A 16,437-nucleotide genomic window follows, 5' to 3' on the forward strand; every position below is an offset into this window, starting at 1 on the left:
TTATATTTATTGCTGAGGAAAGTAATTCAGAAATGGTACCTTTTCCCTTTACTCATAGGAAATGGCAGTGACAAACTCAAACCCAGATCTTGTATTTCCAAATATTAACAAACTGCCATTACACCCTGCACCAAGTACTTTTACACAAAAACTAGTGAGACTCCCTACTCACAAGGAGGTTGAAATAATTTTTTAATTAAATATTCAGACTGATCACATACTTAATTTAAATATGAAAGGAATACACAAAAGTTGAAAACATCATCCTTGGCTTCAAGGAAACTTCAAAGGTCTACAGCAGTTAAAAAAAAGCAAGGCTTGCTGGGTGCCGTGGCTCATGCCTGTAATCCCAGCATTTTGGGAGGCCGAGATGGGCGGATCACAAGGTCAGGAGATTGAGACCATCCTGGCTAACATGGTGAAACCCCGTCTCTACTAAAAATACAAAAAATTAGCTAGCCGGGCGTGGTGGCAGGCGCCTGTAGTCTCAGCTACTCAGGAGGCTGAGGCAGGAGAATGGCGTGAACCCAGGAGGCGGAACTTGCAGTGAGCCGAGATCGTGCCATTGCACTCCAGACTGGGGGACAGAGCAGGACTCCGTCTCAAAAAAAAAAAAAAAAAAAAAAAAAAAACCGAACAAACAAAAAACAAGACTTTAGGGACTGGGAAATAAACCTGAAAGTCAGGAACCATGCCTTATCTACTCTCTCCATGTCTTATGGTATTTACTGCTGCTATAACTAGAATGTAGTGTTAGGTCAGTAAATATGCGTTGGTTGTCTCAATGTACTCATCGAAACTTCCAGACAGGGTGAGATAGGAAATAATATCAGACCCCATTCATTTTTCTTAGGAGCTAAACTTTTGTCTGTCACCAAAGAATCAGCCAAATCATCAAACAGCACTTACACAATGTAACAAAGAAAGTTTAGGCACCATTTCTGGGCTACACCTACTGACTAAATGTATTTCACAGAAAAATAAAAATTTTGAACTACATTCCATTTCAAAGCTGACAAAAGGTTACAAAACAACTTCCAGAACTGAATCCAGTCTAAATGCTACAAAATACAACTGTCATTCACTCTTGCTTTATTCTGAATTAAACACATCCTCTGTTTCTATAACAAATAATTGTTCATAATATTTCTCATCAGTAGTGCTTTTTTTGTGTTGTTTCCTTCAGTTATCTTGTCAACATTATCTTTTCTTCAAGTCTTTTATTTTTAAATACTAACAAGTATCTGCCATATATAATAACTTTTTAAAAATTTTCTGAAATATTTTAACAAATACTAAGGGAGAATGAAACGTGAATAAGAAAATATGAGTACAAAAATAAACTCAGTTTACAAAGTACAGCCACAGACAACTTCATTCCAGAGTCTGCAGGCCCTATTCTCCAATCTATTCAGTGACAAGGCATCAGCACTGGAGCCCCAAGAACTGCAACTTTTGTTGGCAAAAGCCTTGAATGGGTCAAAATAATTTTTAAACCTTTGACAAAAAAGCCCAAAAGGACCAGGTTTAAAATTTTAGTGGATGGTTGTATGTGACATATGTTAAGAGTCCTAAACTCAAATAAAAAGGAAAGTTGACAATGAACTAGTCAATGTGAAAAACTTACAAAAGCATAAGCCGAGAAATTACATGCGATTCCTAGTCTATAAAATACCAAGGAGGCATTACTGTTTACGCTAGAGTGACAGGGCTTTCTTGAGTGGTTATTTATATCAACGGTTTAGTATGGTCAAAGAAATCTGTCATAAATTGCCTCAATACACAATAAATGCGGATATATTCTAGGTTAAATTATGTGGGTACTACAGAAAGAGATATGTGAGAGAAACCAGCACAATGCCTGCATGTACACTGTTGAATCTGACACTAGGAAAAAAACAGCCAGTTATGAAACAAACTCAATTCTTAATGTTGGAAATAGAATAAGGCTCCATTCTTTTTGGAGAATAAAGATACTAATCATTTAAAACAGATGGACTTCGCACCAGCAATGTGGATATACTTAACATACACAACTGTACACTTAAAAATGATTAAGGTGCTAAATTTTATGTTATATGTTTTGGAAAGGGTGAGTTTTATTTATTTTTTTTAAACAGAGGGTCTTGCTCTGTCACCTAGGCTGGAGTGCAATGGCCCAAACATAGCTCACTGCATCCTTCAACTCCTGGGCTCAAGTAACCCTCCTGCCTCAGCCTCCTTAATAGCTGGGACTATAGGTGTGTGCCACCAAGCCCAGGAAATTAAAAAATATATATTTTTGTAGAGATGGGGGTCTTGCTATATTGCCCAGGCTGGTCTCAACTCCCGGCCTTAGGTAATCCTTCTGCCTCAGCTTCCCAAAGTGCTGGGATTTCAGGTGCTAGCCACTGCACCCGGCTATGTTATCTGTTTTTTAACAATTAAAAAGAAAAAAGCCCTTCACATGAGCTTTAAATTTCCCTTGAATTTTTTTTTTTTTTTTTAAAGACAAAGTCTGGCTCTGTCGCCCAGGCTGGAGTGCAGTGGCGCGATCTCGGCTCACTGCAACCTCCGCCTCCCAGGTTCATATCATTCTCCTGCCTCAGCCTCCCGAGTAGCTGGGACTACAGGTGCCCGCCACCACACCCGGCTAATTTTTTGTATTTTTAGTAGAAACGGGGTTTCACCGTGTTCGCTGGGATGGTCTCGATCTCCTGACCTTGTGATCCACCCGCCTCGGCCTCCCAAAGTGCTGGGATTACAGGCGTGAGCCACCCACGCCCAGCCTAAATTTCCTTTGAATTTTTAAATGAATAGATTTATGAGTTATTGAGTACTTCCTATATATACCTGTTACCATGGAGATGGAGGTAAAATATGGATAAAACCTAATTCCTCTTTTCAAGAAGCTCAAAGTTCAAAGGGAACCAAAATTCTAAACTGTTCTTTTTTTTTTTTGACGAGACAGTCTCACTCCGTCACCCAGGCTGGAGTGTAGTGGTGCAATCAAGGGTCACTGCAGCCTCAACCTTCCGGGCTCAGGTAATCCTCCTACCTCAAAACTCCTGAGTAACTGACACCACAGGCGTGGACTACCAAGCCCAACTAATTTTTGAGGGGTGTGGTATAGGTGGAGATAGAGATGGGGTCTATGTTGCCTAGGCTGGTCTCAAACTCCTGGGCTCAGGCAATCCTCCTGCCTCAGCCTCCCAAAGTGCTGAGATTACAGGCATAAGCCGCAGCACCCTGCCTAAAATCTCCTTAAAAACAAAAATTGAAAATAACTTTGGATCACCCAAAGTAGGTGAGTAGCCATTTACCTATCCTTTCTTAAACACTCATCTATCTCTTCCCCCTCCTTTCTCTCTGCAGGTTCTAGTTGTACATTAAAGTCTCTGATGCTTAACATGAAAAATTCTGGGATTCAAACAGATTTGCTAGCCACTATGAAACAGCCCCACCTTGTGTGCCTGAACAAAGAGAATAACAATCAACAATGTTCCTGGGTGTCCTCGAATAGAAGAGGTATTTCATATTGGAGAGAAAAGCAAATCTAGTCTTCTGATCTTCTTCTAAAGCAATCACCTCCATTCAAGTCAACCCAACACTTAAAACTATGCAAACCGGCCAGGCGCGGTGGCTCAAGCCTGTAATCCCAGCACTTTGGGAGGCCGAGACGGGCGGATCACGAGGTCAGGAGATCGAGACCATCCTGGCTAACACGGTGAAACCCCGTCTCTACTAAAAGATACAAAAAACTAGCCGGGCGAGGTGGTGGGCGTCTGTGGTCCCAGCTACTCGGGAGGCTGAGGCAGGAGAATGGCGGGAACCCGGGAGGCGGAGCTTGCATTGAGCTGAGATCTGGCCACTGCACTCCAGCCTGGGCGACAGAGCGAGACTCCGTCTCAAAGGAAAAAAAAAAAAACAAAAAAAAAACTATGCAAACCACTGGGACAAATTCTATCAAAAAGTCATCTCTATCTCAGTCCTGATTATCTTCTCTCTTCTAGGCTCTTATAAAATATGTGGTCTATCACATATGAATTGCTCTTAATCAGAGTATTCTTTGTATTGTTTGCAAAGCGTTCTTGTGCCACTGGAAGGAAAACAAGTTTAAAGGTAATTAAATCTATTTCCCCGAAAGAATAGGTTAATGCTTAGTAGTATTTCATTAAAACATATTTATTGAGCATCTCCCATGTGTCACCAATGAATAGAATTTGTAGAAGTAGAATTTTAAAATTAAAGGTTTTAATAACTGAAACATCCTGGCTGGGCACGGTGGCTCAAGCCTGTAATCCCAGCACTTTGGGAGGCCAAGGTGGGTGGATCACGAGGTCAGGAGATCAAGACCATCCTGACTAACACGGTGAAACCCGTCTCTATAAAACTACAAAAAATTAGCCAGGCATGGTGGCAGGAGCCCGGGAGGCTGAGGCAGGAGGATGGCGTGAACCTGGGAGGCGGAGCTGGCAATGAGCCGAGATCACACCACTGTACTCTAGCCTGGGCGACAGAGCGAGACTCTGTCTCAAAAAAATAAATAAATAAATAACTGAAACATCCCATTTCAAGCCCTGTCCTCTTGGTTTCCCTTTTTAATTAATTAATTTTTTCTTTTAAAAAAATCAAGACAGGGTCTCGCTATCTTACCCAGGCTGGTCTTGAACACCTGGCCTCAAACAATCCTCCTGCCTCAACCTCCCAAACTGCTGGGATTACAGACATGAGCCACTACACCTGTCCTTGTGTTCCTCTCAACACACTTGAATTGATCAGACTCTGGCATTCAAATTGTGAAAATTCATTTCCAAAATCAAAGAACTAGTCAACAGTAGCACACTTCTCCCCAAAGATGCCTATTATACAATAAGCTCCCACATGATCAGATGTAGAGGCACAATGATTCCCATAATTTCTTTTTTTTTTTCTTTTTTTTGAGACAGAGTCTCACTCTGTCGCCCAGGCTGGAGTGCAGTGGCGTGATCTTGGCTCACTGCAACCTCTGCCTTCCAGGTTCAAGCAATTCTCTGCCTCAGCCTCCTGAGCTGAGACTACAGGCATGTGCCACCACACCCGGCTAATTTTTGTATTTTTAGTAGAGACAGGGTTTCACCATGTTGGCCAGGCTGGTCTTGAACTCCTGACCTCGTGATCCACCCGCCTCAGCCTCCCAAAGTGCTGGGATTACAGGCATGAGCCACCGCGCCCAGCCAATTCCCGTAATTTCTGAGGTAGCATTCACATCACATCTGCAAAGAACAAACAGTAGCTCTTGAATCTAAGAGAGCTAAAAAGTGAATGCAGTTGGTTGGTTTTCAACTAGGGAGAACTCAGAAGCTGAAATATTAGTATTTTGTTTTTAATCCAAATGACTGGTATAAACAGAGTAACAAACGCAACGGAAACTTTAAGCCATACATTTTCCAGACTTTGATAGGAACCTGAGAAATAACCTCTCTGCTCAGAGAGCCCTCAAAAACCTCTGCTTTCATTTTATGTTTCTTGGAGGTTAATTTTTCTTTTCTACCACTACATAAATTTCTTATTGCAGAGCAAAAGAGCCAGGGCAATCACAAGCTTCAGGGAGAATTTAAAACGATAAAAATTAAATTCTGCTACTGAATGATTCTCTTTATAATACTGAACCCACAATACATTACTAAATAGCACAAAGAAAGCATACTCTGATATTTTGCATTCCTTTTACTCCACCCACCCATCACCTCCACCAAAAAAAAAAAAAAAATTTAAAAAAGGCTGAGCCACACACAGTATGTTTGACTTGAAAGTTTCGATGACACAGCAGCTTACTTTTGCAAATTACTGGCAAATATACAGGCTTAACAATGACTTAAAATACAGTTATAGGACAAATAGACTATTCTAAGGGTTGAAAAAGGCAGGGGGGAGAAACCCAAGCACTTTTTTAAAAACACAACAAATATATTCAGGTACAAGATCTGCATCAGAAATGGTTTTCTTTCTTTTTCTTTGATAAATGTAAACACTTACCCTGAAGAGATTTTCCCAATCCCTGGCCCAGCTTCCACCCATGTTTCTGGAGTAAGCGGTGTCCAATATTATCCTGACAGACAGAACAGAGAGACAAACCAAAAATATTCCAATAATATATTCTTCCCTTCCTAGAGACATTTAAACAGATGATGAGCAAGAGATACTTCTACATATATGCATGCAAAAAGGTGCTAATAATAGGGTAAATGTGCCCAATAAGAGGGACATTAATGTAAAAAGAAAAGCTGGCTAGTATTTTATATGGGAAGAACATACGGGGTAAGGGTCCTTTCTGATGGTGTGCTGGGCAACTTTTGTATATAACATTTTAAAATGGAGAAAAAGGGGAAAGGGAAAAGGGGAAGAATACATTTATGAAGTTTTAAAATAACATTAAAAAGCATAAAATCAAGGTACTTATACAGTCATATCCACCACCTAAACAGCACCACTTTAAGATTTTTTTTTTTTTTAAAGAAAATCTACATTGTGTTTAGTTGTTTTGTTTATGTGTCAGGCTTTCATGATACAAAGTAAGTTGTAAGTGTAAGACTGCCCCACCACTAGAAATGAAAAAACAATCAGAGCAAAATCCAGGCTAGACTTGATTGGTTTAAAAAAATAATAATAATATATATAATATAAATATTTAACTAGCATGCAGCCAATATTAAACTGAAAAAACAGTGAGGTTAGTAAAACAAGAAATTAAGTTGATTAAACAGAAAAATAAAATGAGCTCAAGCACAGACTGAGTGATGCATTTCAACATGTAGTCTAACAAAAATGCTAAGATGTTAGAATGAAACAGGCCTAGCAATAAGTTAACAGTAAAGAACCATTAGTGCATGTAGGGGGGAGAAACCAACATACATAATGTCTCATCTTCCCAGGAGCACATTCGAAAAGGTATTTCAATGTACACTGCATGAAAAAAATGCTAGAAACAACAATTAAATGTCAGCTTTCGTTTAAGAGGTCAAGGTATTGGAAACATCTGCAGCCCTTTGTCCAATTCTTTGCTTTTTACAGTTATTGTGAAGTACCAAGACAAGGCTAAAAATAAGCACTAACTGTATATCAGAAAAAATGATGCTATTCATCCAATGGACAACACTGAAAAATTCTAAACACAAAGTATTCTATATGTATTAAAATGTAATTTATAGTATAAATCCACAAAAGATTAAAAGTCGCAATAAAAGTAATGTTAGCAGAAAACAAAGGTAAATCATTTGAAAATCTCATTATTTCCTGAAATCAATTTATAAAGCTGACTAAACTACAAATTTCTGCATTAAAACCAAATATTGCACATTAAACTGTTTGTCTGACATCTCCATATTCAATGATAAAGTGCTCTTTGAACTCAAGAGGAAAGAAAAACATTTTTTTACTGTTACCTTCTTTAACTAGAAGTCAGAAGATTAAGCCTCCCATATGCTCTGTTTGTTTAAGGACAATTTCCTTCTATAAGTTTATGACAGCATGCAACCTGGAAAACTGGGCTAAGCAGCTAATTATTTCATTGATGGGGAAAAATCAGGATACTTTTTTTTTTTAATACAGCGTCTTGCTCTGCGGCCCAGGCTGGTGTGCACTGGTGCAATTACAGCTAACTGCAGCCTTGACCTCCTGGGCTCAGGCAGTCCTCCCACCTCAGCCTCATGAGTAGCTGGAACTATGTGTGTACATCACTATGCCTGGATAATTTTTTAATTTTTTGTAGAGATGAGATTTCGCTATGTTGCCCAGGATGATCTAGAACTCCTGGGCTCAAGCAATCCTCCCTCCTCAGCCTCTCAAAGTACTGGGATTACAGGCATGAATCCAAGATATTTTTTTAAAAGCAAAACCTGGAGGCAAATTATAATGAAAAATTTGTTTCTAAAACAAAACATATTGTTTCAAATATACATATAAAATCATTATGGTGCACAAAAGTTTGCTGCAAGTTATTTTTGCTCCATACCATCTGAAAGAATTAGAAACACTACTGATCCCAAGCACTGACTTCCACATTACTACACATCACAAAATCTTAATATAACACTACTGCTGCTGCGGCTTCTTCCCTTCCCCGCTCCAAACTGAACTCCTAGGAAAAGCATTCCCTTACCCAGTGCTCAGTGTCTAACTATTTATAACTTTATTACCCCCTAAAAAAGAAAAGATTAAAAGTCTCAATATAAGTAATGTTAGCAGAAAACAAAAAGGTAAACAGGCCCTTATTTTACTACTATGAAAGCAAACTTACCTGTGTAGAAAATCCTTATTTCATATCGTAATTCCTACAACTGAATAATTCTAGAAAGGACAAGGATAGCAGAATGACTCTAAGAATATATGGTTTATTAAATAATTGTTTAATCTCTTGAAAGACTCATAACTATATTCGACACCAAGATTTAGGCATTAAACAATGCTGACAAAAATTGTTGCTCCCCCCCCATTTTGTTGTTGTTGTTGTTTTTAAAGAAAACTCAATCTTTGGCTAAGTGGAGATGAGACATTATGCTGATTGTGTTATATTATGAATGCACTAAAATAAACAGACAGATGAAGCAGTATGCTATTTCCAAAAGCAGTGCAAGTGGAGTGAAAGCATTTCCATACGAACCTGGCTTTAAAAACTGGGCTGTCAAAAGAACAGTTAAATGTAACACAAAGTAAGAAACTGTCCAATCACTAATGGTCGTTTTTTTTTTTTTTTTTTGTCTTGTTTTCAATTCACTGCTTGCAAGTAATGTATTTATTAAAGAGTGAAAGCATAAGTAAATTCACGAGTCAAGACCAGCTGAGAGATTCAAGAGCAGCGTGTTGTGACTGACAACAGTGAAAGGAAAAGCAAATGTTAAAGGGAGAGGGAGAAAAAAAAGAAAAAATTAAGGTTATACACATTAGCACCACTTTTACAAAACCACTCAAGAGGATGGCTGTCACCTTCTCAGAAAAAAAATCATTGATAGAAAATGTAGTGGCATTTCTCTTCTAAAACTTTAGTTTAAAACTGTTCTTTAATTAAATCTACTTTCTCAGGGACTATAATAAAATATTTAACATGCCACTCTAAGTCCTTCCAGTCATAACAAAGACAACAGACACAATGGACACATCTCCCAGAATCTCCTCCCCTCACCAACCTCCTAGGGTAAATGAATGACCAACACAGAAAAACTGGACCTTTCCTATCATTTCAAACTACCTGCTCTTGGAGGAAAAAAGGTAGTTCTGTGACTCTGCAGGAAGGGCTAGTATTCAGTATGGTCTCCCTTCCTACCAATAAAAGAAAAAAAAAGGTTTTATAAACACTCATCAAAAATCCAATAGGCTTAAGGTAAGGTTTTATAAACATTCATCAAAAATCCAATAGGCTTAAGGATGATGGCTAACACAAAGAGGCACACCAAAATAATTTATAACAAAGTAAAACAAACCAGACTTGTCTATCTCTGAAATGATCAAAACTTTCTCTGTGAAAGAACAAGAAACTCAATAACCTGTCTGCGGGAAACAAGCAATCTATTCTTTCTGTTTACAACTGTAATTTTTGCCAATTATTTCAGGATTTTTTTTTTTTTAGACGGAGTCTCACTCTGTAGCAGGCTGGAGTGCAGTGGTACAATCTCAGTTCACTACAATCTCCACCTCCCGAGTAGCGGGGACTATAGAAGCATGCCACCATACCCGGTCAATTTTTTTTTTTTTGTATTTTTAGTAGAGACAGGGTTTCACCACGTTGGCCGGGCTGGTCTCAAACTCCTGACCTCAAGTGATCCGCCTGCCTTGGCCTCCCAAAGTGTTGGGATTACAAGCATAAGCCACCACGACTGGCCCACGGACGCTATTTATAACACCAAGTTGGCACAAGTAGCTTACAGCTCAAACAGGTAATCTAGACAGAACAAGGGCAATGAACACTAAATTTCTTTGTTCCTTTTTTTTTTTTTTTTTGAGACGGGATCTCACTCTGTCACCCAGGCTAGGGTGCAGTAGCACAGTCACAGCTCACCGCATCCTTGACCTGCAAGGCTCTCAAGTGGTCCTCCCACCTCGGTCTCCCAAAGTGCTGAGATTACAGGTGTGAGCCACCATGCCCGGCCAATTTATTTCCAAAGTAGTAATTATTTTTAAAAATAATTTTTAAAAAAGTAACTCTTTACTTACTTTCAGTTACTATAATAATGACTAAAAATCTTTCAGTTTTTGTTTTTTAAATATATAATTTGGGGTTTAATTATAATCTCATAGAACCAAAAATAAATTACAGAAAATTTTTTCATTTTAAAAACTCTGGTTAACAACTAACAAAGATGCATGATAGAGGCAGGCTGCTTTTACTTTTTTTTTCTTCTAAAGTCAACTTGATACAATTTAAATGTACATGGAAGAATTCCAAAGAAATCCTAACTTTAATAAATAAGGCAAAGCTTATTTATTACGCAGAAAAGCTGGTTTTCTACATAATTCAGAGTTCTCACAAACCACCTATTTGTTTTCTCTCTCTGCTCAAGACCCCAAAATGGTGGCTGTGTGGCCTGTTCTTTGGTTGGAAATGAAGTTCTTCTAATTCTGGTTAAACCATGGAGCTATGCTGAAAACTCAAACTTTTTCACCTAGATTACCTTAGTTGGCCTTTTTTTCTCCCCCTATTTCTACACATAAATATATCATTAAAATGCTACATTTTTATCATTTGTTCTTCTTTAATAAACATGTGAGAAAAGGGATGTAATTTTTAAGTGGGAAGATCTTTGAAAATGAGAAATCTGTATTATAAACTACCAATATGCTGAAAACACAATACCAGCAATTTAAAAATACTTATTAACTGTTTCAGCCATTCCTCAACATTTTTATTAATTAAATACCAAGTAGAAACTTTCTGCTCCATGAAGCTGTATGCCACCACAGTAACAATGATCATTTTGGAAACAGCACCACCAATACACATGTATGATGGGAGCCTGCCAAAACACAGGAAAAAATTTACTTAATTGTATGAAGCTGGCTGTAAGTTTTTACAGTAGGAAACAGCCTATTACGTCTCAAGAGAAAACCATGCTGTAGGTATGCCCATGACTGGATGAATACTAATTCTATACTGAATTTTGTTTTAGTTGCAGCCACATTCAATTTACATCATTTAGCCCATTTTCAACAGTGACAAAACAGTAAGTCTCTTGAGTGGATTGTAAGCTTTGCTGATTGTGTATTAAAGACTATAAGCAAGAACCAAGGCTACTAGGTGAACCCATGCAAACAAGTTGTAAAAATTCCCAAAACAAAAACTCTAGAGCTCACTACAGATGACACAATGAAGACTAAAGAGAAAAGCCACATAGTAATGCTACACCATTCAGCTCCAAGAAGCACATTATTTCTAGTGCAGTCCATATATGGTCACTGCTAAATGTCAAATCAGCAGTCTTATAGAGTTACAGTTTGGAACTAGTGGAGTCCACAGATCTAGACAGATATGCAACATGACAAAACCCAATTATACATATACTTCCAAATCCTTAAGATGCACAAACTAAACATCAGCAACTGGAGTTTGAAGCTTACACTAATTTTTAAACCTGTCAGGTAGAGCAAGGGCCGACTAATGGCTGATGGGTAGTTGCATTTCCAACCACAACAATAACAACATGTTTTAAGTCTATGATGCAGGCATTTTGCCTTCTATATAGCTTAAAGTCATTCTCCCATCTGAACCCTCATCTTCTTTTTTTTTTTTTTTTTTTTTTGAGATCGAGTCTCGCCCAGGCTGGAGTGCAGTGGCACAATCTCGGGTTAAAGAGATTCTCCTGCCTCAGTCTCCCAAGTAGCTGGGACTACAGGCGTGTGCCACCACACTCGGCTAAGTTTTGTATTTTTAGTAGAGATGGGGTTTCACCGTGTTAGCCAGAATAGTCTCGATCTCCTGACCTTGTGATCCACCCGCCTCGGCGTCCCAAAGTGCTGGGATTATAGGCGTGAGCCACCATGCCTGGTGCATTTTTTTTTTTTTGGGACGGAGTCTCGCTCTGTCACCCAGGCTAGAGTACAGTGGCGTGATCTTGGCTCACTGCAACCTCTGCCTTCCAGGTTTAAGCGATTCTCCTGCCTCAGCCTCCTGAGTAGTTGGGATTACAAGTGTGTGCCACCATGCCTGGCTCTTTTTTTATTTTTAGTAGAGACAGGGTTTCACCATGTTGGTCAGGCTGTTCTCGAACTCCTGACCTCATGATCTGCCCGCCTCAGCATCCCAAAGTGCTGGGATTACAGGGGTGAGCCCCTGCGTCCGGCCCGATTCCTCATCTTCTAACTATGATAAAGGTCATAAAGGACCATATATCCTAAATAACACCAACTAATTCTGCTGTGATTGAATCCTAGACGGAGCTATGGCTTTAGATCAAGCTTTGTTTTGTAAAAATTTTGTCTTTAAGTAAGTGGAGGTTATAATTATAACATTTGAGACCTAAATATCTCATAAAGCAATAACAACTTTTAAAATTCAAATTCAAAGTTTTTCGTAATAGAGATAAAATGTTAACACTTTCCAACTTGTTTTTAATAGAGATAATCAAGTTGTTCAGTAATTCTTCCATAATTTTCTTAAAAAGATGTTTTATTCTTGAGGAAAAATTTCACTGAAAGATATCTGGTTGGTTGAAGTAAATAAGGAAAATAAAACTTTTCCAAAAATATTATTAAATGCTTTACAAATGCTGGATTTTGACGTATTTTCAACATTTACCTATTAAAATTGAAATACCAATATCTCACTAACAAATCTGGGTTTCAGAAATTCACTAAAAGCATAATACATTATTGCATCTTCATGTCTCATTTCCCATCTTGCTGGTTTGCATCAAATCTAGCCTACTACAAAATAAAAAGACCTTAATCCTATACTCACAATAACCCTTCACACAGGCATATTCTTGGCACAAACCTGTGCAGAGACTTCCACGGTTACCAGCTGCTGCAGATTACCTTTAGTTAAAAAAAAATGACTAGACCTTTAGCTCCTGCAATGATCTGTAGACTCCCAAAGCTGCATATTTCCAGCCACTTTTGAGTTGCATGCTGTAGCAAAACAGTCAGCACCTCTCAATAGATATTGCTGCAGAGAAAGATTTTAATTCAGCACTCTTTCTGTGTTAGAAGCAACACCATTTCCCCCTAAAAACAAAACAGCTTAATATAGCCAGCCAGCCATATAATTAAATATTTACTTATTATTGGGTGGGCATTCCTTAGGTGATAAGGGACTTCTTTTGTTTGGTGGGAGGGAGGGAACACTACCTACTTTGATGCCAATCACTGTAGGAGTTTCTCTTAAAACTTAAAATTTTCTGTGACCAAAAAAAATGTCAAAAAAATGTTTAAAAAAAAAAAAGAACACTTAAAATTTTACTTCCAACTGATCAGGCAACAGAAATAAGATCCCTCTTATCTTGTGTGTCATACCTTTTTTTTCTTATTTTTTCTTACATCTTTATTTATTCTCCCAGATCCTATGTCCTATGTCTATCTAATACAATGTAGGCCATGAAGTTCTCTCCTACAACCTAAACTATCACATCACAAATAATGCATATATTTATCTTTCAGAAGTAAATTTTCATTGAAAGTGTCATTACTAACATACATTTCTGAACATGCATTTATTTATTTAAAAAAATTAAATATCCAGCCTGAGCATTATATACTATTTGCTATTTTAAGTGGAGAAGTTAGCACTATTTAATAAATAAGGCATATATCAATTCTACTCCTACTGAATGAGATTATTCAACAATGATTACTCAATTAGACTGCCTTCTGATAGTGTTTTCCCTATATGTGGCAGAAAAAGTCCTGGACATTATGAGAGGTAAAACAGCTTTAGCCTCATGTGCCATAGGAATGAAATTTCCAAAAATATTTCAGTGTATCCCTCTAGGCTTAAAAAATGTTAAATATCATTTAATTTAGTGGTTTAAAAAACTATTTGTTGAGTATTGTAATAATGAATACTAGGTTGCAAATTTCATCTAATTAAATTTCCTGCTGCTGTTGAGTATCCACAGAATTATAGCTTGTGTAAGAATATTAACCAACCATGCACCTTGTAGAATATGGTACTGGGGAGTTGATTCTGACAGCTTGGTCTTAAACTTAGACCCTCCTGTTTTTTGTTTGTTTTTGAGACCGAGTCTCGCTCTGTCACCCAGGCTAGAGTGCAGTGGCACGATCTCGGCTCACTGCAACCTCCGCCTCCCAGGTTCAAGCCATTCTCCTGCCTCAGCCTCCCAAGTAGCTGGGACTACAGGCGCCTACCACCGCACCTGGCTAATTTTTGTATTTTTAGTAGATATGGGGTTTCACCATCTTGGCCAGGCTGGTCTCGAACTCCTGACCTTGTGATCCACCCGCCTTGGCCTCCCAAAGTGCTGGGATTACAGGTGTGAGCCACTGCACCTGGCCAGACCCTCCAGTTTTTTAAATTGAAAATGGAAAAATTAAATTAGTTTGCAAATACAAGATACTGTCTAGCCTACAGATTTCATTACAAAATTCTGCCTTGTCATAATCCCCAAAATAATACAGAACAAGGCACAAACCCCGGTGATTTTTAACTTAGCAAAGTGGGCTTGGCAATTTATCCTTATGTCAAAACACAAGACTAGGCTTTCAGTGAAATATCAGATGAGAATTCTCCCTCTGCAGCATTATCACATGCGTCATCAATTACTGCCATGCCTAAGTCTAGCATCATGCCAGCACATTAAGACAGAAGGTACTATATGCAGTGTTCACTGGACCAGAAAGACAGAAATAAGAAAGGGAGGTGGGGAGAAAGAAACCCTAGAGAAGAAATTAAAAAAGGCAGACCGTGCAATACAAACCAGATCATGGCTGCTTAGCTAATATGGGCCAACTGCTGTGGAAGAAAAATGTCGAACACCCCAAGTTGTGTAAATTTCTGTAAACATCTAAACACACATACAAACACACACAACACCAACCTAATTAGGAACATAAATATATGTTGATCCTTTACTATGTTACAGTTTTGAAAATAAAAATTAAAGTTAAAATATCCGTATTCTCTAAATTGCCTTCTTATTTTCCTGAGGAAGAAGCTAGTGTTTCTTAAGGGGAAGGGGTGGGCTTGCCATGGATGGTTATAAAGATTAAGATTCCCTTTTTGACTTTTTTTCCCCACTCAAGTTTTACCAATAACTCACTGAAATCATTATTAAACATGTACACTTAAGCACAAATAGTAAATGCTGACAATAATGACAAGTTTAGACATTTTAACAATAGACTGTGTTATTTAGAAATAATAGGTTTGGCCGGGTACAGTGGCTCAAGCCTGTAATCCCAGCACTTTGGGAGGCCGAGACGGGCGGATCACGAGGTCAGGAGATTGAGACCATCCTGGCTAACACGGTGAAACCTCGTCTCTACTAAAAAATACAAAAAACTAGCCGGGCGAGGTGGCGGGCCCCTGTAGTCCCAGCTACTCGGGAGGCTGAGGCAGGAGAACGGCGTGAACCCGGGAGGCAGAGCTTGCAATGAGCTGAGATCCGGCCACTGCACTCCAGCCTGGGCGACAGAGTGAGACTCTGTCTCAAAAAAAAAAAAAAAAGCGTTTTTCAAAATGAAAATAATGTTCAAAAATTAGTAAGTTTTTTTAAAACTAAGAGCCAGGTAAATAAATCTCCTTGTTCTATTGCTTGGTATCATCAGTGTCCAAAACTAAGTAGTGTGAAAAGATAGAAACAATCAGCTTTTGACAAAAACCAGACAATTCTTAAGCTACACAGACCAAACTTGCCATGTTTCACAAGAGTCTGGTAAATAAAACATATTACTCCTTGAATGTTTCTAATACAATATTTTTTAAAAATGTCCATACATAGTCTACTTATGTAGGAACATTTCATACATAATTATATTGCCCAGGAGAGGTGAAGCTATAAAGGATCAAAATACATTTTACTCCTTTATTCAATTCACAAAATGCTAAACTTTAACTTGCTGCCTTCAACAAAGTTATCAGTATGGGCCAGAAAGATATTTTTCCATCAAAATTCTAATGTGTTTCTAGATTTTTTTGGACTGATTTCCCAACATATTAAATATTAGATTACATCCCAAATTCTAATTGATTACTGTATGGCATGCAAGAAAACAACTCTAAACTGTACTATTGGTCATTAATAAGTTTAACTTCACTCACATCAAGTGTCACACAAACACTACCTAACTAACTGGCTAAGACCCGAAATTAAGCACTGATAATCTTACCGATTCTATAGGCTTGTCAAGTGATGCTTGTTCAATTTCCAAGTGTCCTTCCTCATATTGATCAAAGTGATTACCCTGAAAAAAGATGATTACAGTTATTTTTCAATAGCAGTACGTGTCAAATTTATTAACAGTTTAACCAAA

The 16,437-nt window shown here is 38.2% G+C and overlaps 1 protein-coding gene and 1 long non-coding RNA gene across 34 annotated transcripts in view; both read right to left on the minus strand.

The window, feature by feature from the left end:
- Positions 1–16,437, minus strand: part of GPATCH8 (G-patch domain containing 8) — a 107,386-nt gene that overhangs the window by 64,864 nt on the left and 26,085 nt on the right. For 8 of the 33 annotated variants that reach the window (XM_001114634.5, XM_077971930.1, XM_015119867.3 and 5 more), the window contains 2 exons: positions 16,294–16,368; positions 5,998–6,070 (listed from right to left, as the gene is read on the minus strand). In XM_001114634.5, coding sequence (XP_001114634.4) covers positions 5,998–6,070; positions 16,294–16,368 — 148 coding nt within the window. Of the gene's footprint in view, positions 1–5,997; positions 6,071–8,620; positions 8,827–14,882; positions 14,918–16,281; positions 16,369–16,437 lie in introns of all 33 variants that reach the window. The other 25 variants (XM_077971911.1, XM_077971934.1, XM_077971909.1 and 22 more) reach the window with 7 other exon arrangements.
- On the minus strand, positions 12,422–16,004 carry LOC144335768 (uncharacterized). The gene is made up of 2 exons (XR_013406919.1): positions 15,578–16,004; positions 12,422–14,272 (listed from the first exon to the last, which is right to left on the minus strand). It is a non-coding gene; the product is annotated as an uncharacterized LOC144335768 (long non-coding RNA).

The sequence above is a fragment of the Macaca mulatta genome, chromosome 16 (genome assembly GCF_049350105.2).
Source record: "Macaca mulatta isolate MMU2019108-1 chromosome 16, T2T-MMU8v2.0, whole genome shotgun sequence".
NCBI lineage: Eukaryota > Metazoa > Chordata > Mammalia > Primates > Cercopithecidae > Macaca > Macaca mulatta.